The sequence below is a fragment of the Lepidochelys kempii genome, chromosome 14, assembly GCF_965140285.1.
Source record: "Lepidochelys kempii isolate rLepKem1 chromosome 14, rLepKem1.hap1, whole genome shotgun sequence".
Lineage (NCBI taxonomy): Eukaryota > Metazoa > Chordata > Testudines > Cheloniidae > Lepidochelys > Lepidochelys kempii.
The window spans coordinates 39,234,947-39,262,240 of NC_136393.1; the positions used below are offsets into that span (position 1 = coordinate 39,234,947).

General features: G+C 53.7%; 1 protein-coding gene across 1 annotated transcript; it reads right to left on the reverse strand.

Moving 5' to 3' along the window:
• Positions 1-16,191: 16,191 nt before the first annotated feature.
• On the reverse strand, positions 16,192-23,699 carry LOC144929458 (maestro heat-like repeat-containing protein family member 7). The gene is made up of 11 exons (XM_078848890.1): positions 23,472-23,699; positions 22,945-23,042; positions 22,467-22,589; positions 22,042-22,121; positions 21,498-21,603; positions 20,880-20,975; positions 20,029-20,133; positions 19,478-19,613; positions 19,151-19,245; positions 18,023-18,175; positions 16,192-16,702 (listed from the first exon to the last, which is right to left on the reverse strand). Exons 5-11 carry the CDS (start codon positions 21,597-21,599, stop codon positions 16,607-16,609), a joined length of 783 nt encoding a protein of 260 aa, XP_078705016.1. The 5' UTR covers positions 21,600-21,603; positions 22,042-22,121; positions 22,467-22,589; positions 22,945-23,042; positions 23,472-23,699; the 3' UTR covers positions 16,192-16,606.
• Positions 23,700-27,294: the final 3,595 nt, after the last annotated feature.

Below are 27,294 nucleotides of genomic sequence, written 5' to 3' on the forward strand. Positions count from 1 at the left end.
GAGACCTGATCTCCTACAGGCCCCGCCCACCAGTGACAGGCACCCAGCTGGGGGGTGGGGGAGAAGACCCTCCTCACACACACAATCCTCCTAGAAGTAAGTGTGAGTAGGGATATCATAAGGGGACGGGGCTGGGGCTCGAAACAGCCCTGTCCCTGGCCCAGCCCCCTCCTGGCAGGACGGGACTTGAACCAGTGTCCTGCGCTCCTCTGCCCGACCCTTCCTTTCCCTTCCCGGGGGGGCTCTCGAACCCCCCCCGTCCTTCGGCCCGGGGCCCGCCCTCCGAATCGCCCCCTTTTGGCCCAGAATCCACCTCCCTTCGGCCAAGAACTGACCCTGCCACAGCGCTGCCCTCCCCATGCGGTCCCCAGCCACCGCCCGAGCCCCCCATTTGGAGCCCCACCCCCATGCGGTTCCTAGACACCCGCCCGAGCTCCGCCCCCATTCCAGCCCCACTCTCCCTATTTGGACCCCCGACCCCCATTCAGTCCCCAGCCCCGAGCCCTTCCCCTCCCGGCCACCGCCCCATTCGGGCCCACTGTGCCCCCTCGCCCCGGCCCGGCTGTGACTGTAACCAGCCCGCAAACCCCGCCACGCAGAGAGCGAGCCACCGCGGAGCAGCCAGCAGCACCCACCCTCCCTCCCAAGCCCTGGGTGGCTCTTTCAGGGACCCCTGGGACCGGGAGCGTCTCACCCACAGGAATAGCGCCCAGCGGCGCAGCCGTGGGGAAGGAGGTGAGGTCCCGCGCACCAGCCAGGCCGACTTGCAGCCGCATCCCGCCGTGTGAGTTCACAGCCACAGCACGACCTCAGCCACAGCTGAAACGCCAGTGCCCGATTTCCTCACAACAGCGGCCGATGCACATGCCCCCTGCCCTCAGCCCCGCCTCCATTTAACCCGGCTCCCCCTTCTCTATTGCATCAAACAAGGTGCACAAGTACTCCTTTTCTTTTTGCAAATACAGACTAACACGGCTGCTACTCTGAAACCTGTCATGGTGCAAGGCACTGAATTTAGCCGTATGGAGTGGAAATCTATCAACTTCATGAAAAAACTCATACAGATACAGACAGACATCATCTTCCTTTCCAAATGCAAACAGATGGACATCATACCAAAAGGACTGAAGGTAAAAACTCCATTACAATCTACATACCACACAGACTATGCTGACAGCCTGTGCCACACGCTCTCAAAGAAACTGCGGAACCACCTGATCAACATCCTCTACAGCAAACAGGGAAAGATTAAGAATGAGCTCTCAAAGCTGGATACTCTCATAAAAAACCAACCTTCCACACAAACTTCCTCATGGCTGGACTTTACAAAAACTAGACAAGCCATTTACAACACACACTTTGCTTCTCTACAAAAGAAAAAGGACACTAAACTCTCTAAACTACTACATGCCACAAGGGGCCACAACAGTGGTTCCCTTAATCCACCCAGCAATATTGTTAATCTATCCAACTATAGTCTTAGCCCAGCAGAAGAATCTGTCCTATCTCGGGGCCTCTCCTTCTGCCCCTCCACCCCCACGAACATGATACAATTCTGTGGTGACCTAGAATCCTATTTTCAACGTCTCCCACTCAAGGAATATTTCCAAAACACCTCTGAACAACATACTAACCCACAGAGACCTTGCTACCAACACTACAAAAAGAAGGATTCTAGGTGAACTCCTCCTGAAGGTTGAAACAACAGACTGGACTTCTACAGACGTGCATGGGCTGAAATAGTGGAAAAGCAGCATCCCTTGCCCCATAACCTCAGCCGTGCAGAACACAACGCCATCCACAGCCTCAGAAACAGCTCAGACATCATAATCAAAAAGGCTGACAAAGGAGGTGCTGTTGTCATCATGAATAGGTCGGAATATGAACAAGAGGCTGCTTGGCAGCTCTCCAACACCACTTTCTACAAGCCATTACCCTCTGATCCCACTGAGGGTTACCAAAAGAAACTACAGCATTTGCTCAAGAAGCTCCCTGAAAAAGCACAAGAACAAATCAGCACAGACACACCCCTGGAACCCCGACCTGGGGTATTCTATCTGCTACCCAAGATCCTTAAACCTGGAAATCCTGGGCGCCCCATCATCTCAAGCATTGGCACCCTGACAGCGAGATTGTCTGGCTATGTAGACTCCCTCCTCAGGCCCTATGCTACCAGCACTCCCAGCTATCTTCCAGACACCACTGACTTCCTGAGGAAACTACAATCCATCGGTGATCTTCCTGAAAACACCATCCTGGCCACTATGGATGTAGAAGCTCTCAACACCAACATTCCACACAAAGATGGACTACAAGCCATCAGGAACAGTATCCCCGATAATATCACGGCAAACCTGGTGGCTGAACTTTGTGACTTTGTCCTCACCCATAACTCTTTCACATTTGGGACAATGTATACCTTCAAATCAGCAGCACTGCTATGGGTACCCGCATGGCCCCACAGTATGCCAACATTTTTATGGCTGACTTAGAACAACGCTTCCTCAGCTCTCGTCCCCTAATGCCCCTACTCTACTTACGCTATATTGTTGACATCTTCATCATCTGGACCCATGGAAAAGAAGCTCCCTGGGGGCAGACAGCTGGGTGCGTTTCCCTTCCGTGTTGCTGACCTGCCCAGCTGAGCGGGGCTGCAGCCGCGGGACCCTCTCCCCGAGCCTGGCGGCTCCCAGCGGGGCAGCCCGTCCCCTCGCTGCTCCCTCTGCCTGCCCACCGGGGTCACTCTGAGCCCGCTCCCCGGGCGGGGGGGGGGGGGGGGGGGGGCTCTGGCTCCAGGGGACATGAGCCTGGGCGAGCTGCGAGCCGGGCTCCAGGCGCCGGCTGCCCACGGAGCGATTGGGGGCTGGGGGTCTCCTCCAGCAGGTGAGGAGGGGCTGGTGTTGTGCACGGATCGGGGAGAGGGCGAGCAGGGAGGTGCCGGGTTGGGGGGGGAGAAGAGTTGGGTGGGTGCATCGATCACACTGGGGAACGCGGGGTCTATTGGGGAGGGGGCTGTGTGCTGACCAGATGGGGGAGGAGGTTCGGGTGGGGTTATTGGGGAGTGGGCTGTGCACTGACCAGATGGGAGCGGGGGCAGGTGGGGTCTATTGGGGAGGGCGCTGTGCGCTGATCAGGTGGGGGTATTGGGGAGGGGATGGGGCGGGGTCTATTGGGGTGGGGGCTGTCTGCTGACCAGATGGGGGAGGGAGTCGCGCGGGGTCTATTGGGGAGGGGGCTGTGCGCGGACCAGATGGAAGGAGGGTTAAGGGGGGCAAAATAGGCGGGTAACCTGCAGGAGCTGAAGTTGCCTCCCGAGACAAGAGCTCTGCTGCTGGGCAGCAAATCACGAGCGCGGATCGTTTTGGGGTGGAAGGGGAAGTGATTTTTCTCTGCAGTGAGAGAAGACGTCTCCGTTGGTCCCCAGGGCAGACTTCGTTTCTTTGTCTTTTAACTGATGGGCCAAAGTGTCCTAACGCCCCCTCTGAACTGCCGTCCCAGCAGCGCCGCGTGTCTCAGCCCGCCGTGTGGGGGGAGTCTGGGGCTGACCCTCACTTGGGGTCCCAAGCAAGCACTGAGGACGAGGCGCTGAAGGACGGGATCTTACTGGAGGGCAGCTGAAGAGATTTTGTTCTAGCAAAGCGCCAGCTCTCTGCCTAAAGCACCGATCTCCTGCCTGCTCTGAAATCCACCCGCTGACTTGGAGCCTTGACAGTTTGTGTGCCTCGCGGGGGGGGCACAGGGCCATTTGGACAAGGGATTTCTGAGATCCCCTCCTCCCCCTAACAAAACCCCCAACCAGCTAAAGTTGATCTGCTTTCCATACAGCCAAGGCTGCTCAGATCACTGCAGCAGGGTTTTAAATGCATCCGATGAAGTGAGCTGTAGCTCAGGAAAGCTTATGCTCAGATAAATTTATTAGTCTCTGAGGTGCCACAAGTCCTCCTGTTCTTTTTTTAGATGGCTGAGAGTTCTCCAGCAGAGTGCAGGGCGACCCCCAGCCCTTTGGGGGAGATCAAATGACCACGTTATGAACCACTTTGATTCTAGGTTTGCCTGCTGCTCAGCCGGTGTGAGACTCAGACGCCAAGCAGATCACACTGTGCCCGTGCAGGGAGAGAGGGGAAGGAGCTTGAAAGCTAGTTATGGGTGCCTGTCACGGGTAGGCAGGGCATGTAGCAGATCAGGTCTCTGAGGCCCTGTTTGTCAACCATTCAGTTTTCTTCAAGTTGCAAGGAGAGAGGCTTGTAGACGGCCTGGAGAAGAAATCGCTTTGCATGAGGATTCTGTCGATGTTGAAGCCGAGGGGTGTTTTCTGCAAAGGGAGGAGGTGGGAAGGAACCTGCTTTACGGCTCAGGCTCTGTCTGCACTTAAAACACGATAGAATCATAGAATCATAGAATATCAGGGTTGGAAGGGACCCCGAAGGTCATCTAGTCCAACCCCCTGCTCAAAGCAGGACCAATTCCCAGTTAAATCATCCCAGCCAGGGCTTTGTCAAGCCTGACCTTAAAAACCTCTAAGGAAGGAGATTCTACCACCTCCCTAGGTAACGCATTCCAGTGTTTCACCACCCTCTTAGTGAAAAAGTTTTTCCTAATATCCAATCTAAACCTCCCCCACTGCAACTTGAGACCATTACTCCTCGTTCTGTCATCTGCTACCATTGAGAACAGTCTAGAGCCATCCTCTTTGGAACCCCCTTTCAGGTAGTTGAAAGCAGCTATCAAATCCCCCCTCATTCTTCTCTTCTGCAGGCTAAACAATCCCAGCTCCCTCAGCCTCTCCTCATAACTCATGTGTTCCAGTCCCCTAATCATTTTTGTTGCCCTTCACTGGACTCTCTCCAATTTATCCATATCCTTCTTGAAGTGTGGGGCCCAAAACTGGACACAGTACTCCAGATGAGGCCTCACCAATGTCGAATAGAGGGGAACGATCACGTCCCTCGATCTGCTGGCTATGCCCCTACTGATACATCCCAAAATGCCATTGGCCTTCTTGGCAACAAGGGCACACTGCTGACTCATATCCAGCTTCTCGTCCACTGTCACCCCTAGGTCCTTTTCTGCAGAACTGCTGCCTAGCCATTCGGTCCCTAGTCTGTAGCTGTGCATTGGGTTCTTCCGTCCTAAGTGCAGGACCCTGCACTTATCCTTATTGAACCTCATCAGATTTCTTTTGGCCCAATCCTCCAATTTGTCTAGATAGCTGCTGCAGCCCTTTAGTACAGACACTTCCCACAGCAACGGGACTCCGAGTCCAGCGCTCTAGGCCTCGCTGCCTCCATTAGTACAGAAAAGGGTGAGAAAAATGATGAGGGACGTGGAGCAGCTTCTGTGTGAGGAGAGATTAATAAGACTGGGACTTTTCACCTTGGAAAAGAGATGACTAATGGGGGATAAGATAGAGGTGTAAAAAATCATGACTGATGTGGAGAAAGTAAATCAGGAAGTGTTGTTTACTCTTTCTCATAACACAAGAACCAGGGGTCACCCAATGAAATTAATAGGCAGCAGGTTTAAAAGAAACAAAAGGAAGTATTTCTACACACAATGGAGAGTCAACCTGTGGAACTCCTTGCCAGAGGATGTTGTGAAGGCCAAGACTATAACAGGGTTCAAAAAAGAACTAGATAATTTCATGGAGGACAGGTCCCTCAACTGCTATTAGCTAGCATGGGCAGGGATGGTTTCCCTAGTCTATATTTTCAAGAAGCTGGGAATGGGTGACAGGGGATGGATCACTTGATTACCAGAGCTCCTGTGATTCTGGGTTGTTTTTTTTTTAAATCTCTCCACAATTTTGGTTGCAATTGAAACTTCTAGTTAAAGCGATCAGTGTGGGGGGAGGGCGGGGGCTGGACTCTCTGTTGCCTTGCACTTTGTTTGTGTCACCTTTACACTGATGCAAAGTGAGCATGAAATACCAAAAGAACTGCAGACACTAGTGTAAATGACACACACCAGGATCAGGGTATGGCTGGATTGGGGCCCAGAACTCTTCCCTCACCCACCCATCACGGCACAAGGAGTTTGATCCTGGGCCTCATGCCAACTGCCCATAAGGGGCAGCTTAGAAATTCTTTGGTTGCACAAAGCTGGTGTGTCTCCCTATGTCACCTGCCTCCTCCCAATCTTTAGTCTGGGGACTTGGTGTGGTAGCAAAGAGAGTGTGGTGCATAATGCTGGCTCAGAACTGCTGCCACGACAGCCAGTGTAACTTAGAGCAGCCTCAACGGTGCTCTACGTTTTATGTCAGGTGCTATTTCAGACACCAGCCAGCCAAATCTTGGGGGAACAAAAGGGTGACTTCAAGCCCCCTTTTCTCATCCCTCTCTGCTGAGCCAAGTGAAAACTTGGCACTGCTGAGAATTCAGACCCAGGCATAAGGCAATGGAGAACGCCAATCTTTCTTCTGCTGTGAAGAGTTGGTAAAACTCAAAGCCCAGATGGCACCATTATTAAGCCCATTATTTTTTTCTCTTTGCTATTTAAAAATAATGAGATGCAAAACCAATATGAGTGCAGCAGTAATGTTGTGCGGTTCGGACACACAAGTTAAGTTTCCTATGACAACACGAACTTGATCAACTTGCATGTCTGGAGCATATTTTTCCTCTTCCTGTTGTTCTTGTTGTATTTCAAAATTTACCACCCAGGGTTCTTTGTGGCATGTAATGCGGCTTGTATTAAAAACGCCACAAACGCAAACTTACAGGAATGGGCCAGAACTTGACAGCTTACAGGAGTGGCCGCTACAGGGATCTGGGCTGAGTTTAGAGGGCACAATTTTCAAAAGCACCAAAGTGACTTAAGTGGACTTGGGAATTTTACCTCTAGTCTTCCTTATGAATTAATTTTTTATTTTTATTTTTTTTTAAAGGGAGCTGTAGCCTGTTTTCCACAGGGTCAGTCTGAGTTCAAGCCAATGCCGTAGGGCATTTCAGGCTGCTGTCCTGTCTGGTCCAGCCCAGGAGACAATATCTGATGCTTCCAGGAAAAGCAAGAACCGCTGTAACATACATGGCTAGTTTTACCATGCTGTAAATGCAGGTGGGGAATTCATTACTGACCTCCGTGGCATTCAGACTATGTCCTGAAGCATGGGATTGGGCCAGAGGGACAGCTAGCTCTGGACACAGTGTCTAGGGTCTCAGAGTGGGAAGTTCCTTGGAGAATTCCACTGGGTGGGAGACTCAGCTGTGAAGGGAGGGGGCGAGCAGGAGCATCTCATAAACCCAAGATTGGAATAACTGAAGTAATGTTCCTTTTACATGGAGCCTCAGCTCTCTGGAACCTCTGCAAATGCTTTAGCCACGTGTTTAACTCCATCCGTAGGAGTAGCCTTGGATCGCAGTGGGAGGGCTCAGGTGCGTAAGTGTTTGCAGGATGGGCGCTCAGGGCAGTCCCTGATGCCAGGGCAAAGCGGATGTGAAGTGCCACTGTCTGGATTTGGGAGCCTGCCTGCACACCAAATTCACTAGGTGGTGGGTGCATGACTGCAAGGCGCTGGGCTGGGGAAAATGAGCCCCGGGTGGTTATTTTGAGTAGAAAACCAGAGCCATTTCTGGGGTCTTTCAGCTTCTAATGCCCTTTCCCTTCTGCAACTGGATTTAAGCCTATGATAAAATCCTTCTCAATGCCAAGTCAGTGTCATAAATCACTGGAGTGGGTGCAGGAATCAGTAGGCGACGTTCTCTGGCCTGGGTTATGCCAGGGCTCAGACTAAATTATTCTTCCCAAAACTTTTAAAAGCTGAGACCCCTCCTCAAGGCAAAGAAACCAATCGTGCCCCTCACCTGTCAGCAATGTGCTAGCGACCCCACCCCCCATTTTCATGGATACATCTTCAAACCCCACCCTTCCCACCACGGCTAGCCTTTCCCCAGGCTTCAGAAGACGCTGGAGGAGATGATCCTAACCGTTCCCTCTAACCTTAAGAGCTGAGGGACCCCATCCTGGAGCATCTTAAAAATCACGGTTCCCAGACTCTGTAACGGGGCTGCTTTGCCGGGCTCACCTTTCTCCCTCCGTCAGGTTGGCCGATGGGGATAATGAGCCTGGAGATCTCATTCCCGCTGTTCTGAGTGGTGCCCATGTGCACACGACCCAACTCAGCTCTTCCTGTATCCCAGGAATGTCTTCATCTTCTGGGATCCTCATGGCAGCAGTGGGATGATTTAACGAAGTCCCTTAGTCATGGGGCCTTTCTCTCTCTTTTGTTTCAGAGCCAGTGTCCTGGAATCGTCTCCTGGTGCGTGGAGTGGTGGCAGCGGTGGGGGTGCTAGTCTTACTGTACCGATGTGGGTTTTGGAAAGGTAGAGGGAAAGTGTTTGCCTACTCGCGACTCGTCTTCAGGAAGCTGCTGACTCATCCCTCCCCGCAGCCTGGAAGTCGGCAGGATTCCCAGGAATCTGAGCTCCCCGCAGTGTGTGACAGGGACGGGGACCAGGCCCAGAGAACCAGAAACAGGAATCGAAACTCAGCCCTGGAGAATGGGGAAGGAGACCTGTTTGCGAATTCGTATCCGGTCTGCTGAATTGTTCACGTCCAGACCCTCCCCACAGTTCTAAAAAAGTCGAAGCATTTCGTTTAGACACTCTGTTTGCCCAGCTCGAGGGGCAGGTGAGGATTTTGGCAGTTATATTGTGGGTCTCTAAGTCTCCTTGTTGCTCAAAGTTTTCTTACTGCAACAAATTAATTTGGGATGAGGGCAGGATGGGCAAAAGCTTCCTCAAAGTGTGTGTGGGGGGGCTGCTGGCACCCAAACTGTGGCCCAGCCCCTGTGCCACCCCTTCTCCTCGAGGTCCTGCCCCCTCAAACCGCTCCTTTCCCTGAGGCCCCCCCTCACACCGCCTTTTTCCCTGAGCTCCCACTTCATGCCGCCCCTTGCCCCCAAAACACTGCCCCCGCTCACTCCCTTCTCTCCCCCATCATCCAGTCACTCACACTTATGGCCAGTAAAAAGTGGTGGGCCCTGGTCTCCCCTGTTCCGGGACCCCTAGATGAGAGTGGGAGAGGATGAAGAACTCATTTCAAATATAACTCCCCCCCCACCTTAAAACAGCACAATTTGCCAGCAACAGCAAAACATGCACCTAACCAACCCGGGCCAGTCACACTGTGTTGTGTGTGACATTCCCGTCCTGGGGCGGTTTATGTCTTGGAGAATGTGAACCCTGCAGGCCTGGGTGTTTCTCTGCGTAATGTGACCTCAGTGCTCCTGATGAGAGCCGTTGTTTGTAAAAGTTTCAGTAGCGGACATATTTATCATTCATGTACATACAGACATTTATCATTCATGGACATACAGACAGACATAGCGAGGGTGGAGAGGTTCATGAAAGTTGAAGAAGAAACCACTCTCCCCCCCATATTCTTCAAACTTATTTGGAAATGTTTTTAATGATCAAATTTTTGTTTCATTTTGGTGGGAAAAACTCCACATTCTCTCTCAAGTGGGCAGAGAAATCCAAAATGTTTTTTTTAAAGAGGTAACTTTTTTCAAATGATCAATGTAATCCAAAGTGGCATTTTTAGTTCAAAGGTTGCATTGTCAGTGTAAAACCCTTTTGAACCAGCTCTGTTACTGTATAACAAGATGAGTTTATTTTTCATGATGCATTGTTTGGGCCAGGTTCCAAGTGGCATTTCAGTTTTTGCACAGCTCTTCTCTTCTTGCATCTGCACCTCTCATAACCTGTGGCCTTAATCTTGGGCCTGGAAACACTTACGTTCATGTTTAACTTTAATTACTGCTGTGAATAATTCCATTTCAATGGGACAACTCTGAGGTGGGGTTTACGCTACAGCCCTATATCGGTGTAACTATGTCGTTTATTTAATTTTCTTTCGTTTATATGTGAAAGTTCTTGAGAGGTTAAAGCAGGTAAAATACATGAACAGGTTCGGACAGTCCGAGTTTGTCAGTGCAAAGTGACAGCAGAGATGTGGTATCTGCTAGTTTTCCATAAGTCTCTCAGGGTTACCCAGGATAACTTTGGGGATCTCAGTCTTGCATCGGGAATGTTCCCTGAAAGTGTCCAAACAGTTTAGAGCTACAGAACCATTTCCTGGATCCATTCTTTTAGCTGTCTTCCCCGGAAAGCAGTCTGGCAAGAGTTCCTGTCAGCTCATTGTTAAGTTATCTGTCAAAACAGTAGAGTTTTCACGTGCCTAAGTAGCCCCTGGAATCAGGGTGAAATTATCCTCCCTGCCACCACCAAAATTGGAAATCGTACCCGGGAGTGCACGGTACCCTACCGTGCTTCCCCCATAGGAACTGCATGAACAGGCAACTCTGCAAGTTCTCTGCATGCCTCTGCAAGTGACCCCCATGCCTCTCCATTGCCTTGGCCACATGTATCCTGTCCCCATGCCGGCAGTGAATCCAGAAAAAGAGGTTTCAGAGGAACAGCCGTGTTAGTCTGTATTCGCAAAAAGAAAAGGAGTACTTGTGGCACCTTAGAGACAAGAGATCCACTTCCTGGACACTACAGTGCTAATAAACAATGGCCACATAAACACCACCCTATACCGTAAACCTACTGACCGCTATTCCTACCTGCATGCCTCCAGCTTTCACCCTGACCACACCACACGATCCATCGTCTACAGCCAAGCTCTGCGATACAACCGCATTTGCTCCAACCCCTCAGACAGAGACAAACACCTACAAGATCTCTGTCAAGCTTTCTTACAACTACAATACCCACCTGCAGAAGTAAAGAAACAGATTGATAGAGCCAGAAGAGTTCCCAGAAGTTACCTGCTACAGGACAGGCCTAACAAAGAAAATAACAGAACGCCACTAGCCGTCACCTTCAGCCCCCAACTAAAACCCCTCCAACGCATTATTAAGGATCTACAACCTATCCTAAAGGATGACCCAACACTCTCACAAGTCTTGGGAGACAGGCCAGTCCTTGCCTACAGACAGCCCCGCAACCTGAAGCAAATACTCACCAACAACCACATACCACACAACAGAACCACTAACCCGGGAACTTATCCTTGCAACAAAGCCCGTTGCCAATTGTGCCCACATATCTATTCAGGGGACACCATCACAGGGCCTAATAACATCAGCCACACTATCAGAGGCTCGTTCACCTGCACATCCACCAATGTGATCTATGCCATCATGTGCCAGCAATGCCCCTCTGCCATGTACATTGGTCAAACTGGACAGTCTCTACGTAAAAGAATAAATGGACACAAATCAGATGTCAAGAATTATAACATTCATAAACCAGTCGGAGAACACTTCAATCTCTCTGGTCACGCAATCACAGACATGAAGGTCGCTATCTTAAAACAAAAAAACTTCAAATCCAGACTCCAGCGAGAAACTGCTGAATTGGAATTCATTTGCAAATTGGATACTATTAATTTAGGCTTAAATAGAGACTGGGAGTGGCTAAGTCATTATGCAAGGTAGCCTGTTTCCTCTTGTTTTTTCCTACCCCCCCCCCCCCCAGATGTTCTGGTTTAACTTGGATTTAAACCTGGAGAATGGTCAGTTTAGATGAGCTATTACCAGCAGGAGAGTGAGTTTGTGTGTGTATGGGGGTGGGGGGGATGTGAGAAAACCTTGATCTATGCAGGAAATAGCCCGACTTGATTATGTAAAGAGCTGTCACTTTGGATGGGCTAGAACCAGCAGGAGAGTGAATTTGTGTGGGGGGGTGGAGGGTGAGAAAACCTGGATTTGTGCTGGAAATGGCCCACCTGTTGATCACTTTAGATAAGCTATTACCAGCAGGACAGTGGGGTGGGAGGAGGTATTGTTTCATGATTTCTGTGTGTATATAAAGTCTGCTGCAGTTTCCACGGTAAACATCTGATGAAGTGAGCTGTAGCTCACGAAAGCTCATGCTCAAATAAATTGGTTAGTCTCTAAGGTGCCACAAGTACTCCTTTTCTTTTTTCAGAAAAAGAGGGAAAGAGCTCACCACTGCGACCACCTGAGGGAGCTGTTGGGTTGAGATCAGCTTGTCAAAGCAGGCAGTAGGGACAGAATCTGAGACTTGAAGCTCCTTGAGTGACCTCTGCCCTTTCTAGACCTGCCCTTCAATCAGACACAGTGATTGTAAAGTTGAATGTGATAGTAACTAGACCCATTTGAAACCCTTCACCACACAAGACAAAGCCCGTAGGATTCATCATGAACTATTTATTTCTCCTCCCCTGGCTCCCTGCAGCCACCAGCCACCTTGGAGCTTTCTCTATCTCTCCCAGGCTGGGCTCACTTGATTGCAGGAGATCAGCGGAGGGTCCAGCTTTGCTCTTTCGCTTCCATTCTTCACGTCTTTGGGTGGCTGCATTGGCAACTGAGCAGCCTAATGGAAACACTGAGTCCTCTGTCTCGGCAGGCAGGCCCAGCCGCCAAAGCCAAAGACTCCCTGAGAACAGGGGGAGGTTCGCCTGAACTCTCAGGAGTGGAGGCTGGGCCCATAGGGTAGGGTTACCATATTTGAACTTTCAAAAAAGAGGACACTCTGAGGGTGGGGGGGGAGTGGTAGCCCTGCCACCTATCTACTCCCTCCCACTTCCTGCCCCCTGACTGCCCCCCACACAACCGCCAACCCATCCAACCCCCCCTGCTCCTTGTCCCCTGATCGCCCCCTCCCAGGACCCTGCCCTCTATCTAAGCCTTCCTTCTCCCTGTCTCCAACTGCCCCCTCCTTAGACCCCTCCACCCTAACTGCCCCCCTAGAACTCCAGCCCCTACCTGTCCCCTGAGTGCCCTTCCCCCTATCCGCACTCCCACCCCCTGACAGACCCCTGGCTCTCCCACACCCATCCAACCACTCCCTGTCCCCTGACTGCCCCCGCAGAACCCCCAACCCATCCAATCCCCCTGCTCCCTGTCCCTTGACTCCCCCGACCCCTCTTCATATGCCCACCCCCTGACAGGCTCCCTCCAGAACCCCTCATCCATCCAACCCCTCCTGCTCCCTGTCCACTGACTGTCCCTTGGGACCCCATGCCCCTTCTCCAGCCCCCCCGGCCCCCGTACCCTGCTGCTCAGAGCAGTGTGTCTGGGGTGCGGAGCCAGACACAGTGCCGTGCTCCCACACAGAGTGCGCAGCTCCCCCTCCGCCCCCAGAGTGCTGCATTGGGAGGGAAATCCCGGCCCTTTGGAGAGTTTTACCAATTCCTCCCTGAGGGCAATTTAAAACCCAAAAAGCCGGACATGTCCGGGAAACTCCGGACGCATGGTAACCCGACCACAGGGACTTCAGGATCTGCAGCTGCTGCCACCTGTATGGTGAATCCTTGGACTCGTCACCAAACAGCTCTTCCCCATTCTGCAGCCTGGCCCCATGGTCTGACCGTGCAGGAGAACAGAAACCCTTTGGGACAGCAGGAGAGTCTTCTCAATGCTGCACTCTTTGCATGGCTTCCCGCGGTCATCGTGAAACACGACTACCCTGCCCCCAGGAGTCTCTCAAGGAGCTGCCGGCACAGTCACTGGGCACCCACTCGTAATGCTCTCGGGCAGTGGCATTGCAGAGGGAGCTGAGCAGACCGTCCCTTCTGTGACTTCCTGAATTGCTGCCAGGACGGATTCTCCTCTGCGCTAGGGAGAGTCCCCGAGGACAAGCAGCTGTGGTGGGGGAGGGGGCAAGACAAGCACTCCCCCTGAGCCCTTGACTAGCAGGTAAGCAGGACTCTGGGAGCCAAGGCATCGGTGTGTCTTGCTGGGAGAGCAGAGCTGGAGAGCAGAAAAGGGCATTGGAGGAATTGTAGAAAAGTCATTGTCATGGCCGGGTCATGGGCAGCCAGACCTAGTGGTCAGAGGCAGAGTCCACACTCACAAGACAGGAGTCGAGAGTCAGCTGGGTCAGGACACTGGAAGAGCAGAAGCAAAAGACCAAATTGTGTTCAGAATCTCAAGTCAGATGAGTCACCCTGAGTCCAGATGCCAGGAAATCAAGCCTGGGGAGTGGGAGCAGGAACAGCCAACACACGGTCCAGAGCCGGGGAGGATCTCGGCTGTTCAGACAGCTTCTTGTTCCTGCTGCTGGTTTAAGGAGGTCCCGGGGGCCGATTAGCTGCTCTGGGACTCTGCCAATAGGAGCCTCAAACTGGGTCTGGACTTCGTCAGTCCTAGGTAAGCAGTTTTTCGTAGGCTTCCAGGTGGCGTGCTGGAGGGTGGCTGCTCCCAGGAACCCTGCAGACCCGGGTTAATGACCCAGGGGTCAGGACAGTGAGTGATCTCTCCCTGCTCAAACCTCCTGCACGAAACAGTCTCCAGGGTCCCGGGCGCATCCTCTGAGAAGAAAAAAACACAGTCATGAGGACAAATAGGCTATGGAACAGGAGCCCCCTCTTTCTTGCAACAGCCCCAAGTGCCCAGAAGGGTGGACGGTTCTTACCTCCAGGAGATGCCTGGGATCTTCCATCTAAGCCTCAATGGGACCCTGTTGCTTGGTCCGACAGAAGGAGATCATCTGTCCCCACTGCTCCCTGCGCTGGGCTGGCTGCAGCACACATCTGTGTAAGAGGCTGGGCCAGAGAAATGTTACAATCAGGGTCCAGGCAGCCCAGAAGGAGAACAGAGGTTCTGAAACCAGAAGACGAAGCAATCAAATCAGCGGATTCGACAGAGAAGTTTTCTACCCTACAGGGACATCAAAGAAGGTCTGTTAGGAAAGCTGAGATGTTAGTCTGGAAACTGCTAAGGCAAAGATTGTGACTTGTTAAGATTCAGTTTTAGTCACTACAAAGTGTGTTGTGTTTTGTTTCTCTCTTTGAAATTTGTCTCTTTCTCTTGCTTAGTATCACTTAAATCTCTTCTTTGTTACTATACTTCCCAAACCACCTCAGTGTTGTGTGTTCGAGTGAAGTGTGATTCTCCAGCCTACCCAACAGGCTGAGCTGTGCCCTGTCTCTCTGAAGGTAGCGAATAATTTCTGAGCGGTGCTGGGCCCAGAGTCCAAGGGCAGTTTACCAGACATCTTGTGGGAAGCCCAAAGAGACCAAAGGAGCAGGAGAGATTCTGGCCCCACTGACCCATGGGAAATTCCCACAGAAGAGCTTACCCAGGGCTCTAGACACGGCCACTTTGGGTGTGTACCAGAGTTCACTCACCGCTAGATGCTGGCCAGGCCTCGTGTCATTGCTCTCTCGCTGGGCTAGCAACCCCGCTCATACTCACTCTTGCAGTTTGTTGGCTGGGAACTCAGCCCTCCAACCAGGTGACTGTCCTTTACTCCACTCCTTCCTGGGTCGTGCTCCTTGCAAACAAAGTCCCAAAATGTCTTGAACAGAAACAAGGCCTTCCACCCTCGTGGGGAGTTCTTCCTCAGCCTGATTTCGGTTCGGCCTGCCCTTCTTGGGTTTCTATGGTCTTCTATGTCCCCTTCCTTAGGGACGGTGAGAGAAGCCAGTCCTACCCTGGACTCCAGGGTTTGGCCCAAGGCTATCTCCTGAACAGCTCGCTCTGCTTCTGGACTTTTGCTGCTGTTTTCCCTTGTTTCCTCTCAGGTGGGGCTCACTTGATCATCAATTTGGCCTAGCCCCAGGCTAGGCAGCCATAGGCCAAGCCACCCTGTTAGATACCCTCCTCCTTCAAATCCGGTCCAGCCCGGCTGACAGGTTTGCTGAGGGGATGGTGAAACCCCATTGCTGATCAGAAGGAGGTCAGAGTCTGTTCCCTACGAGCTGAAGGTCCGTTTGTCCTGCTGCGGCAAGTGGAGCTGGAGAGCGGAGATGTTAGGTGAAAGAGACTTCATGATGGAGTTGGAGACTGAGGGACAGGAGCCTCCTCCCAGAAACGCTCCCAGGAGAAGAGGTTTGAGGAGGAGTTCTCTGGGGAGCCTCCTGCTTGGAAAAAAACAAGGGTGGCACACTGATGAAGATGTCTCTGTCCCAGGGATGGGGAAAGCTCCCAGCCAGGCTATGCAGCAGGGATCCCATTTCTCCCCCAAGAAACCCATTTTGCCCAAAGAAGTCAATGACTCTTACCTCCAAGAGGGAGTGGGCTCTTCCCTCTAGGCCTCTTTGAGAACTACTACTGCTTGGCTTCCTAGGACAAGGGACCTGTCCCCACTGCTCCCTGAGGTGCTTCAGCTTCTGACTGCACCCATCTGGGAGGCTGTCACACACCCCAGGGCCTAGAAGACATGCGGGGAGGAGGCTCCTCTTCATGTCAGACTCTGAGAGCCCAGAGAAGGGCCAAAGGAAGAATAAAGGGCAGGAGATGAAGCTAGCCCTGAGCCTCTGTCCCATCCTCACCTCCTCAAAGGTGGAGCTTCCTGAGCTTCAGTTGGGCAGACAGTCTGTAGCCCTGACGCAAAGGTCCTTCTGCGCCATATGGGGCAGGAAGATCTCTGCCTGGGAGCACGGGAAATGGAATGGGGGTGAGATCAAGGAAAGAGGGGAGGGATATGGGTGTGAGGGAAAGAGCTCCTGCCCCAGATGAAGGTATCTGGGGGGCCGCGGGAAGGACACAGCTCCACAGAGAGGGGAGAGAGTTCCTGTGAGTGCCAGGGGCCTCCATTTCTGCTTCCACTAGTCCCCCATTTATAGTGAGACACAGCAGTACCTGCAGCAGGGAGCGGGACTTGCTGAACAGGGAGGGGAACCTTGAAGAGCATCAGATGAGCCACAGCCCTTGCAGCGCCTCGGGCATCTGGCGCAAGTGCCGAATCATGTGAAGCTGGCCCATGACCTTGGCTGTGACATCCTCATGCTGCAGGGGAACGAGAACATGTCAGAGACTGAGACACTCCCCAGGAATCAGGGAGGATGAAGGGCACCTGGAACCAGCACCATCATTTCCACGCAGCAGCTGCTCATGTCTGAGTGGTAGATTCACCCTCCTGACCCCCAGGATGGAGGCTTGCTGTCCTCTCTAGTGACCTTCAGTGCCAACCCCCCTCCTTGTAGGGTGAGCTCCTGCCACTTCCCCATCAGTGCCCCTGACAGCTGTTCCACCTCCAACCCACCTGGGGACACCGCTCAAGTTCGGAGAACCCTCTCTTCCACCCCTACCTCCATCCCCACCCAGGTAGGGCAGGGAGGGGGCTCTAGAAGGGTGGCGGGGGGTGGGAGGGATTCTGGCAGCAGTGAAGTGGAATGGGGAGAGCTTGAGACCTTTCCCCAAGACACCCCAGTGACAAAACCTGAAACCACAGGATGGCAGCCCTGGTGAATGGAGCAGGTCAGCAGCCGCTGACGACTGAATCCTCCCAATCTCTCGAGAGCGGGTCCAGCCCTACCAGCAGCAAGACCAGCTTCCCACGCCCATGTGCCTCAGTCAGTCACCATCACCAGTCAGTCCTTGGCCTCCCAGGATGCCAGGGATGGGAGCAACTCTCGATGGTGGCTGTGGTGACATGGACACTAGGCCATGGGGAAATGGGTGCAGCTCTGTGGGGCAGGAAAGGTTCCCAGAGGGCACTTAGGGGACTCTCCTGTCCTTCCCAGGAGTGATAGCAGAGCACCACATCCTAAGAACAGAAGTCCATGAAGGCCAGAAGTCCCCACGAGGCTCCTTGCTACCAGGCCAGCAAATGGCGAGAGGATGGGAATCATAGAATCATAGAATCATAGAATATCAGGGTTGGAAGGGACCCCAGAAGGTCATCTAGTCCAACCCCCTGCTCAAAGCAGGACCAATTCCCAGTTAAATCATCCCAGCCAGGGCTTTGTCAAGCCTGACCTTAAAAACCTCTAAGGAAGGAGATTCTACCACCTCCCTAGGTAACGCATTCCAGTGTTTCACCACCCTCTTAGTGAAAAAGTTTTTCCTAATATCCAATCTAAACCTCCCCCACTGCAACTTGAGACCATTACTCCTCGTTCTGTCATCTGCTACCATTGAGAACAGTCTAGAGCCATCCTCTTTGGAACCCCCTTTCAGGTAGTTGAAAGCAGCTATCAAATCCCCCCTCATTCTTCTCTTCTGCAGGCTAAACAATCCCAGCTCCCTAAGCCTCTCCTCATAACTCAATGAGGAATGAGGCCCTGGGTCCCACCCCAAGCTTCTGAGTCGATTGCAGCTGCTTACCGTGTCCCCCATCAGTTGCTGGGCTTCCCCCAGGAGGGAGTAGACCAGCACCAGCCCAGCCTGGCTGACACGCAGCAGGGGGTCGTGGATGGCCAGCAATGCTGTCTGTACGAAGGATCTTCTCTGCCCGACGGAGAAGAATTTTTCAAAGACCTAAAACCAAGAGGACATGAGGCTCGAGTAGATTGCCCAGAGCCAGCCTCCAAGTCCTGGCGGTACAATGGCGTCTAGTGCCCCAAAGGGCGGGGAAGAGAGCTGCTGTGGCCAAGGCAGTTCATTCCCCAGGAGGCTTTCATAGAATCATAGAATCATAGAATAGAATCATAGAATCATAGAATCATAGAATATCAGGGTTGGAAGGGACCCCAGAAGGTCATCTAGTCCAACCCCCTGCTCAAAGCAGGACCAATTCCCAGTTAAATCATCCCAGCCAGGGCTTTGTCAAGCCTGACCTTAAAAACCTCTAAGGAAGGAGATTCTACCACCTCCCTAGGTAACGCATTCCAGTGTTTCACCACCCTCTTAGTGAAAAAGTTTTTCCTAATATCCAAATTTCAGGGTCCCAGGGCTCAGGGAAGCCCCTTTATTAAAAGGTCGCAGATGCTGAGGGACCAAAGCCTCCAGTGGCTCTTTCGGGAAGGCAATTTATGGCAGGGGCCAGGATGGGCTGGAAATGGATCTCTAATGTGTGTGAGCAGGCCCACTCTGCTGTGCAGGGCACAGAGACGACAGGGGACTCTGTCTTGCTTCCAGCAGAGAGATCTCCTGCACCTCAGCGGCTAGAGGAGTGTGCGTGTGTTGTTGAGGGGAGGAGGGGGTTGGAGCTGACAGACCAAAGGTCACTTCCCCGCAGCTTAGTGATTTCTCTCCTCGCTGGGAATGGCCTCTGCAGCTCCTTGGTTTCTTCAAGGGGAATCCAACCTGCAGCCTGACAAGAACAAGGAGACTCCTGGCCCAGTCCCAGTGTGGGACCTTTGGCACCAGCGTGTCCCACTGGTTGCTGGATGAGGAACTGTGAGCTGGAAATAAGGAGCAGGCTCTTTTCCTGTCTTCAGGAGGCCTCCACTGCAGGGAACCCAGCCAGCTACACTCCCTGAGCTGTGTCATGCCCTGGCACAGTGCCCTTACCTCCCCCACTCTGACTGTATTCTTGTAGCCTAAGAGCCTTCTGTCCTGGTGCCAGTCATAGCACCAGAGATCCTCCACGTCATGTATGGTCAGACCTGGAAGAGAGAGAGAGAGAGAGAGAGCGACTTTTCTCCTCATTCTGGTTGCAGTTTCTGTGTCCTTCCAATCCCATTGGTGGCTGCACAGTGGAATGGAGAAGAACAGAGGCAGAGAGAGACTTGTCCTCCGGCTGGGGTCAGTCTGAGAGAAATGGTCTAGGGTCCCATTATCAACATATGGTCACTCTCAGTCCCCTATTGGGTTCCGTGTCCCAGCTGGGTTCCTTACCCTTCTGTTGGAGCAGCAGTTGGTAGAGCCGGTAAGTCCCCTCCCTGGCCTGCCGGCTGATGTCCTTGTCTGGATCGCTGACAAATAGAGCCAGCTGGGCCACATGGCGACCCATCTGAGGGAACTCGGCTGAGATCTAATGGAAGGGAGAGCAGAGGGGACTCCATCAGCATTTTCCTCTCAGCTCCCTGTCTGCCCTGGGCCAGAGGGCTCCTTCCCCTTAGCCCCTCTACAGGAGATGCTGGGGGAGAGGAGCTTGAGATCGAACCTTCATTTGCTCTGCTGCCAAGGGAGTAGACCAGCAGTAGAGTAGACCAGTAGACCGGGATGCCAAGCAGGGGCTGGAGCATGGTCCCCTTAAAGGCCCAGGGTCAACACTGAACCAAGACAAGAAGAACTTGACTCAAGCTAGCTCAGTCCTGCTCTGACTCTGCCTCCCCATGAAGAACCCTCCTAAGCCACAGCCCCGGCAGCAGCAGCAGATCCTGCAGCCCGCTGGAGCCAGCCCGCCTCCGCCTGGAGCCAGCAAGCTGGGCTCGGAGCTCACTTACGTCAAACTCAGGGAGAGTGACTGTGTATCTCAGCAGGGCTGTGCTGCTCCTGATGGCCCTGGCTCGCTCCTGCGACACCCTGGACACGACCCAGAGGTTGACATGCTGTGGGGAAAGGAGGCAGGTCAGACTCAGTGGCCAGCTGCTCCTGCTTTACAAATGAGCCCCCCACGCCTCCAGCCCCAGGGGCCTGAGACATTCTGCGCAGGGGGAAATAGCTGAGTCCTTGATGGCAGAGCTTTAGAAGGGGATTCTTTCCCCCAGGATGCAGCTTGTACCCTTCAGGTCACAACTTCTCCGCATCTCTCTAGATTGGGACAATCTAGGGGCTGGTCCCATCCTCCCAGAATTCCTGATTCCTGAACAGTTCACCAGAAAGAAGACTGAACCCTCGGCCCTTCCCTGCTATGCAAATCCTTGGGGGGAAGTAGGGAGTGACTGAGAGCACAATCCCCCCAGGAATTTCAGAGCAGATCAGAGGGAAGGGCTGATTCCCTGGGGCCCTCCTGTTTCTCTAGGAAGGAGCATGTGCCTCTTCTCTGAGAAGTAGCTCCCTAATCTCATGGGCTCTGTGTGTTGGAGGGGAGGGGGAAGGGTGGATTTTCAGACTCTCTCTCCCCAAGACAGCCAGGAGCCCTGTGCTTAGTGCTCAGCAGAACCAGGCAGAGCTCTGGCTTGGAGTCCCAGCTCCTTCCTCTGTTCCTCAAGAAGGAAGGACCTGACACTACATTGCACTGACCCACCAACCAAGGACGGCCCACTGGGGACCAGCTAGGAGGACAGAGTAGAAAATGGATCTTCCAGTCTCTCCTTACCAGTCCCCCAAAGAGTTACGGTGAAATGGGGCTCACCTCCAAGATGAAGTGGAGCCTGTTTGTGTCTGGGGACTCTGCCAGCAGGTTCCCCAGCATGGCATCCAGGACCTCTGGGATGACTTTCTGCAGAGTCTGCAAAGCATGGGTCAGACTTAGGGAACCTGGGCCTACACCTGCCACAGGATGGGAAGAGGGGTCTCTGGGAAGCACTGGGGAGACTCCCAAACACATCTCCTGGCCTCTCTCCTTCACATCCCACTGCAGGCAATTTGCAAGAATTGATGACCCCTGGAGCTTTAATCCATGAGCTTAGCAGGTCTCTGCAGAGGGCCTTGTAGGCAGAAGAGTATGAAACAGCCAAGTTGCTATGGATGGAACCTGGGCTTCTGGGCCAAACACGGCTTAGGAAAGAAAGAAAGAAAGAAAGAAAGAAAGAAAGAAAGAAAGAAAGAAAGAAAGAAAGAAAGAAAGAAAGAAAGAAAGAAAAAAAAATCCCCCAGGGAGGGGTAATCTCTTCCCTGCTGGAGGGAAGGATCCAAGCCTGCAGCTTGTTCCATCTCCACTACCCCACCCCTAAATCTGGAGCTCCAGCGAATCAAGGGAGTAGAGACCAAGGACTACTCTGGAAGAGGAGGAGGATGGAGGAGAAAGTACCTGGATGCCGGTGGTGTCCTTCTCCGTGCCCAGGGTGAAGACGGAGTGAAGGGCAGCTCGCAAGAGGTGGGTCTCTAGGGCTGGCTCCAGGGCAGGTTTCATGGTGCTGGCAAGAGAGAGGAGCTGCTATTAGACTGTGCAGTACTGGGTGGGACTGTCGCCAAGACAGACACCAAGCCACAGGGATAGAGGCACAGTCTGGCGAGAATGGAAACTGAGGCACTTCGCTTGGGAATGACAAGGCCAAGGCATCCCAGACAGACAGTGGCAGGACAGGAATAGCTGCTGTTCCCTGGAGCCTGCTGCCCCTCCTGTATCGGAGCCCGGGAATGAGCCCCTCCCCAAGGCCCCTGTCATGTTATGGGAGTGAAAAGAAGAGCCCTGCCAGGAGAGAGTGACCCTCCCCACCCCACCATCTCTGCCAGAGGCGCCACTCTTGGGAGGTGACTTGGGAGGGACAGTGACGGTGACTCCCAGCCTTGGGCCTGAGCAGCACTGGGGTGAGGGGAGCCGGCAGGGTGGGGGGGTGGGGCTGTCTCAGTACCAGAGGTAGCCCACTGCAGCCAGGGAGTGGGCGAGGACGGCGCTGGGTGACGAGTCATCGGGAAGCTCCTCGATGAGCTCCTGTGAGACGTGAAAGAGACAAAGGAGCGTGTGAGATTCAGGCCCGACTGACGCCTCCCAGTGAGGAGATGACACAGCCAGTGCCCCACATGGCCAGCAGGATCCCCCACCACCTCCCGTTCCTCCAATTCCTTCCTGCCCATCCGACTTGTCCCCCTTCTCGGATTCCTGCCCAGCTCACTCCAAATCCCCTTCTCTCCTCCTCCCTGTCAAAACTGCCCCCATTCAGCCCCATCCCGACGACTGAGCTGGGACCATGAGATTCCTTGTCCCCCACTCTCAGCTGCCCCCCAGCCCCACAATTCTCCCCCTCCCTCCAGCTGCCGTATGGCGTGTCTCACTCACCACGATCCTCTTCACCACAGCCGCCTTGCAGCAGCGCGGCTCCAGCGTGTCCTCCCCTCTCTCCCGTGCAGCCAGACATGCGGGGTAGATGGCCTGAAGGAACAGGAGCTGCTGCCCCTCATCCTGTACCCACCGGGAGTGGGGTATAGCGAGAGACAACCTGTTAATGAGGGACCTTCCTGCCCCACCCACACCAGCTCCAGGGCTCAGGCCTCAATGGGGGATTGTGGGGACCCGCCTATTGTCCAAATCCCCCACCACTCCTACACAAGCAGGATCAGGAACTGGGACAGTGCCTGTGGGGGGAGATGACTTTGGCTGTTGTGGGACACCCCCATCTTGGGGGTCCCACATCATGGATGTAAAAGGGTCCCATTGGGGGTGGTGGATCAGGAGGCACAAGACCCTCGGCAGGGGGTGGGGATGCTGGGAAGGGGCAGGGAAATCTTGGTTCCAGCCCAGTGGGGAACATTTGTACCTTATCTCTGCACTGGAGCTGCTCTCGGATGACCTTGAGAGCAGCTTCATCTTGGGCCACGTCCACCCCTTCCTCCTGCTCCGAATCCAGGGGGGTCCCTGCACCAGGGAGGGAAGGACAGGGGCGTGGTGGGCAGAGCAGGATTCAAGTCCCCCCTTCCCACCTCAGGCACCCAGGGCAGATGGGGCCCCAAACCTCCCTCTCAGGGATGCCTTCAGCCCCCAATAGCTGCAGAAGCCCAGAGAAGAAACCCCCCTCCACTGGCCAGGACTCCAGGGGAGGTGCCGATTCCCCCGGCCCTGGAGCAGCAAGGACCAAAGTGGCAGCAGCTCCTCATGCCCCCACCCCCAGGTCCCCGTGCGGAAGGGGCAGCTGTGTGATGGCTGCTGCTGTCCGTGGGGTTCGCGGGGCTCAGGCCAGACACCTGGGCTGGGACCCCCCCCCCCCCGTATCCCTGGGAGAGCATCTGGGCCCAGGGTGTTCACATCCCGTCCTCAGCCCTCCCGGAGCCCAGCCCGGCTCCTCACCTGGAACAAAGCAGTGGCCTCCATCGGCCTGGCTGCTGCCAGATGCCCAGGTGCTGCCGCTGTCCCAGGCTGAGCTGCCCGTGCTGGGACAGGGACCTTCCCCCTCCTGGCCTGCAGGGGCTGGAAGGTCCTCAGAGACCGGGCAGGGCGATGCCTCCTGATGGGAACGAGGTCTGGGCTCCTGGGGCCGCTGCTGCCCACACAACAAGCCCCAGAGCCACCCTGCCCGGCGCCCCTCCTGGGATGGGTCCTGTCTGCGAAACCGCAGCCTGGGCCAGCTCCATTGGGGCCTAGTCGGGGCCTCTCCCAGCTCGGCGCCTGCGCCGGGAGCCGGGGTCCTTTTCCAGAAGGCCGGGCACTTCCGCCGTCTGGCCTGGACGGGACCTGCTTCCCCGCCAGCAGGGATGCAGGGGTTGCTCTGCCCCTTGGGAAGATGGCAGCTGCTTCCCTCAGGCTCTGGGGCCACCTGCAGAGCCTTCCTCCGCAACATCCGCAGGAGCCTGGCCATCCTGGAACCGAGCGGGGAGCAGGGGTGAGACTGGGCTCAAGGCAGCCTTTCACTCCTGGGCCTTTTCCGTCCCTCCTCCTCCCTCCTCCAGCCACAGTCGCCCCCTCTGCCCCCACAGGAGTGCAGGGAATGCCATCTACACACACGGGCAGGAGTTCATTGCATGATCCGCTCCCAACGTTCCCCCTCGTAATCCCTGCTGCAATAGCCAGGAAGTCTCATCCTTTTCCAGCAATGAGGTCAGTCCCAAAGACCATCGGTTACTCTGGAGAAGCAGTCCCCTCCTGTCGTCCCAGGCCACTCTCCCACCCAGGCTAGAGAAGGAACAGAAGCCAGGAGTCCGGACTTCTCCTGGGAAATCATTCCTCACATCAAAGTCACAAAGGCCCTTGGCACAGGAAGCACAGAGCCCTCCTCGTTCCCCATTGATTTCCAGGCTCAGCAGCTCACAGGGTCTGGTTCACCTCAGAGACTCTCAGCCTGGGGAAGGGTTGGGAGGGAAGGGCTGGGAGGGGAAGGGCTGGGAAGCCCCATTGCTGGAACCTTTCCAAACACACTGGAGACGGCTCTGGAGAAGCCCCTGCCTGGCCTAAGAGTGAGGGGCTCTTGGGGGCTGTTTGCAAATGAAATCCCCCTTTGGAGATAGTCTCTCCCCCAGACAGAGAGGGGAACACACCGAGGAACCCGAATGCCACTCACGTGCTCTCAGTGATGGTACAATGGATGGCGGATGTTCAGGGTCAGCAGACGTCCCTCACCCTCCTCCTCACTCTCCAAGCCCAAGGCAGGCTGGAGAGGGTGGTGACCTCAGGAGTTACCCTGCCCAGCCAGCAGGCAGGGTGATGACACGAGGGCGATCGACTGGCTGTGAAAACAAGAGTCTGTCTGATTGCCAAGGGACGGAGAAACTCAGCCAGCAGCAGGGGGTGCAGAACACGGCCCTAGGGCGGAGGTGACAGCGCCTCCGGGATCCTGACATCCCAGCACTTTACTCACCTTCCTGGAGCCTCCCAAACCCACTGGGCTGTAGCCATGGGACCCCAACCCTACTGACGGCAAACGGGCCTCAGCTGCGACCACAGGGTCACACCGAGTGTCAGAGCCATGGATGGACCCCTTCACTGACCACTACCGCACACTCCCTCCCACAGCTGGCAATTGCAACCAGGCCCTAATGTCTGGTCCCCCTGCCTTTGAGAGAGAGTGTCACTCCTGCTTCCATTGCTGCCTCTTGATCTGTGGGACTTTGGGCAAGTTGCTCCCCCTCTCTATGGCTCTCTGGGACTCACATTCCTGAATGGGCTTTATAAAAGACAATGGTTAAAGTTTGGCCCCAACTAGTTCTTGTTTCTCGAGACTATCCATTTTAGCAAAGTTTAGAGTTCTTGACATTCAACACCTGGAAACATCCCTTTCTCCTTCGCAGATGGCCTTAACATCCCTTATCTCACCCAGGCTTCCTGCTGCCTGGAGTTAGAGAATTGACCCTGTTCCCATTGGACCTACCCAAGGTGTCACACAGCGAAGCGGTGACGGAGCCAGAAAGAGAAGACAACTGTCCTGATTCCTGTTCTAACTAACAGACAACAACCCCCCAGAGGCAGGGATAAGGCCCAGGAAATAAGGTGTGAACATTTTCATGGAAACCTTTTTCTGTCAGAAAATCCATTCAAACAAAACCACTTTGTTTCTTGAAATCATAACAAGTAGGGTGAAAATTCTTTGCAAAAATATCTGTTTGCAAAACAAGAGCATCTCCTGTCCGTCACAGTGCATTCAACTGTCTCGTCATACACAAAGGGGAGACACTATGCTCGAGAAAATTGGATGAGATGCTTCAGTCTGAGCTAAGTAGTTGCTGCTTTTCACAATTTCAAAACAATAAAATACAAATCAAATTGAATATTAGGTTATAATCTGATATGGCTCAGTGTGATAGGACACCCCCTAGTCTGCACTGCTCTGAGTGACACTGTTCAGTGGATCCCCAGCATCCACCCATGGTGAGGTAGGTGGGAGAGGATTGTTATTCATTCTTGACAGAAGGAGAAACGAAGGCTGAGAAAGGAGCAGGGACTTGTCTTAGCTGATGCAGCCAGTCAGTAGCAGAATTACTCTCAAATGAGCTACAGACCAACAATTGTTCATAGTAATTATTCAGCAATTATTTCAGAAGAACTGGAATGTTCGAGAGGATCATGAACTGCTCCGAGACAATGAATGGAGAGCAGCATCCACATTGGTCAAACGTATAACTGATTGTGACTTATTTGCTTGGTCATAAAAGAGAACAACAAAGACCAGAGTTTCCTCCCTGTCAATAGCCCCCTCCTCAGCCAATCAAGGTTGAGACTTTGAGGGGTGGGAGGCTAAGGGTTCTCATTAAATAGCCCAAAGAATGGCCCCGGTCACCACCGAGGGGATCACTCTCGGAGCACTAGTCCAGTCTCACCTCTCTGTGAGGGCCTCCCACAACCCCCCCGGACCCCGCTCCACACACAGAGCTCCTGGTGGTGGGAGGAGAGCAGAGGAAAAGGACAAAGGAAGCAAGAAGAGAAAGGTAGGAGGGACAGAGGAAAAGGGAAAACAAAAAGGAGAAACCCCAATGTCCCCAGTAATTCTAAGGGACAAAATCCTAGGTCGGAAATAAAATACTGCCCCCACAATCTAATGTTTTCCTTTCCTAAAAATCAGCCAGCACCTGATGGATCAGACTGAACAGGTTCCAAACCTCTCCGAGGCTCTTACCTTCTATACAGGGACGTCTGTTTTCGAGCAAATCCACTAAAAGAAAAGGAGAAAACTCCAAAGAGGGTCCTCCTTGCGCTCACGTACGTGCAAGTGAATGCTCTCTCAGTCCTCCAGGAGAGACCTCGAGAAGGAGACGTGCTGAAGCAAAGCCACAGGGATCTCCGAGCTTGCCCCTGTCCTGCACCCCTGTCCTGCCTGGCTGATGTCAAGTTCTCTCTGTGAGGTCATCGCCTCCCCACCACCTTTGTCCAATAGGCTGAGGTCCTGCCAAAGGCTCTTGTGATGTCACTGCCACACCCACCACTCCCCTGCAGTGCTGATGTCCTGCCCCTGTCCAGCTACATTGGATGTTTCAGCCGCTTCCCCTGGATCACCCCACTCAATGTCACTTCCTTGTGGGGTGACACCGACTACATAGTAGAACACAGAAGTTCTTCCCCAGGCCGCAATTAGGTTTTCACAAGTTAGTTGACTTTATGGCCAGAAGGAACCATTCGAGCATTTAATCTGATCCCCTGCGTATCCTAAGGCCTCCTGTATGTCAGAAGAGCTGGGCTTTTCTTT

Coding starts and splice junctions, on each gene's coding strand:
- LOC144929458 (XM_078848890.1), bottom strand. CDS start 21,599: ATGAAACCTGCCCTGGAGCCAGCCCTAGAGACCCACCTCTTGCGAGCT. Junction 20,134..20,879: donor GGCTCCACTTCATCTTGGAG/GTGAGCCCCATT, acceptor CTTTCCCCACAG/CATGTCAACCTCTGGGTCGT. Junction 19,246..19,477: donor ACTGCTGCTCCAACAGAAGG/GTAAGGAACCCA, acceptor TCTCTCTTCCAG/GTCTGACCATACATGACGTG.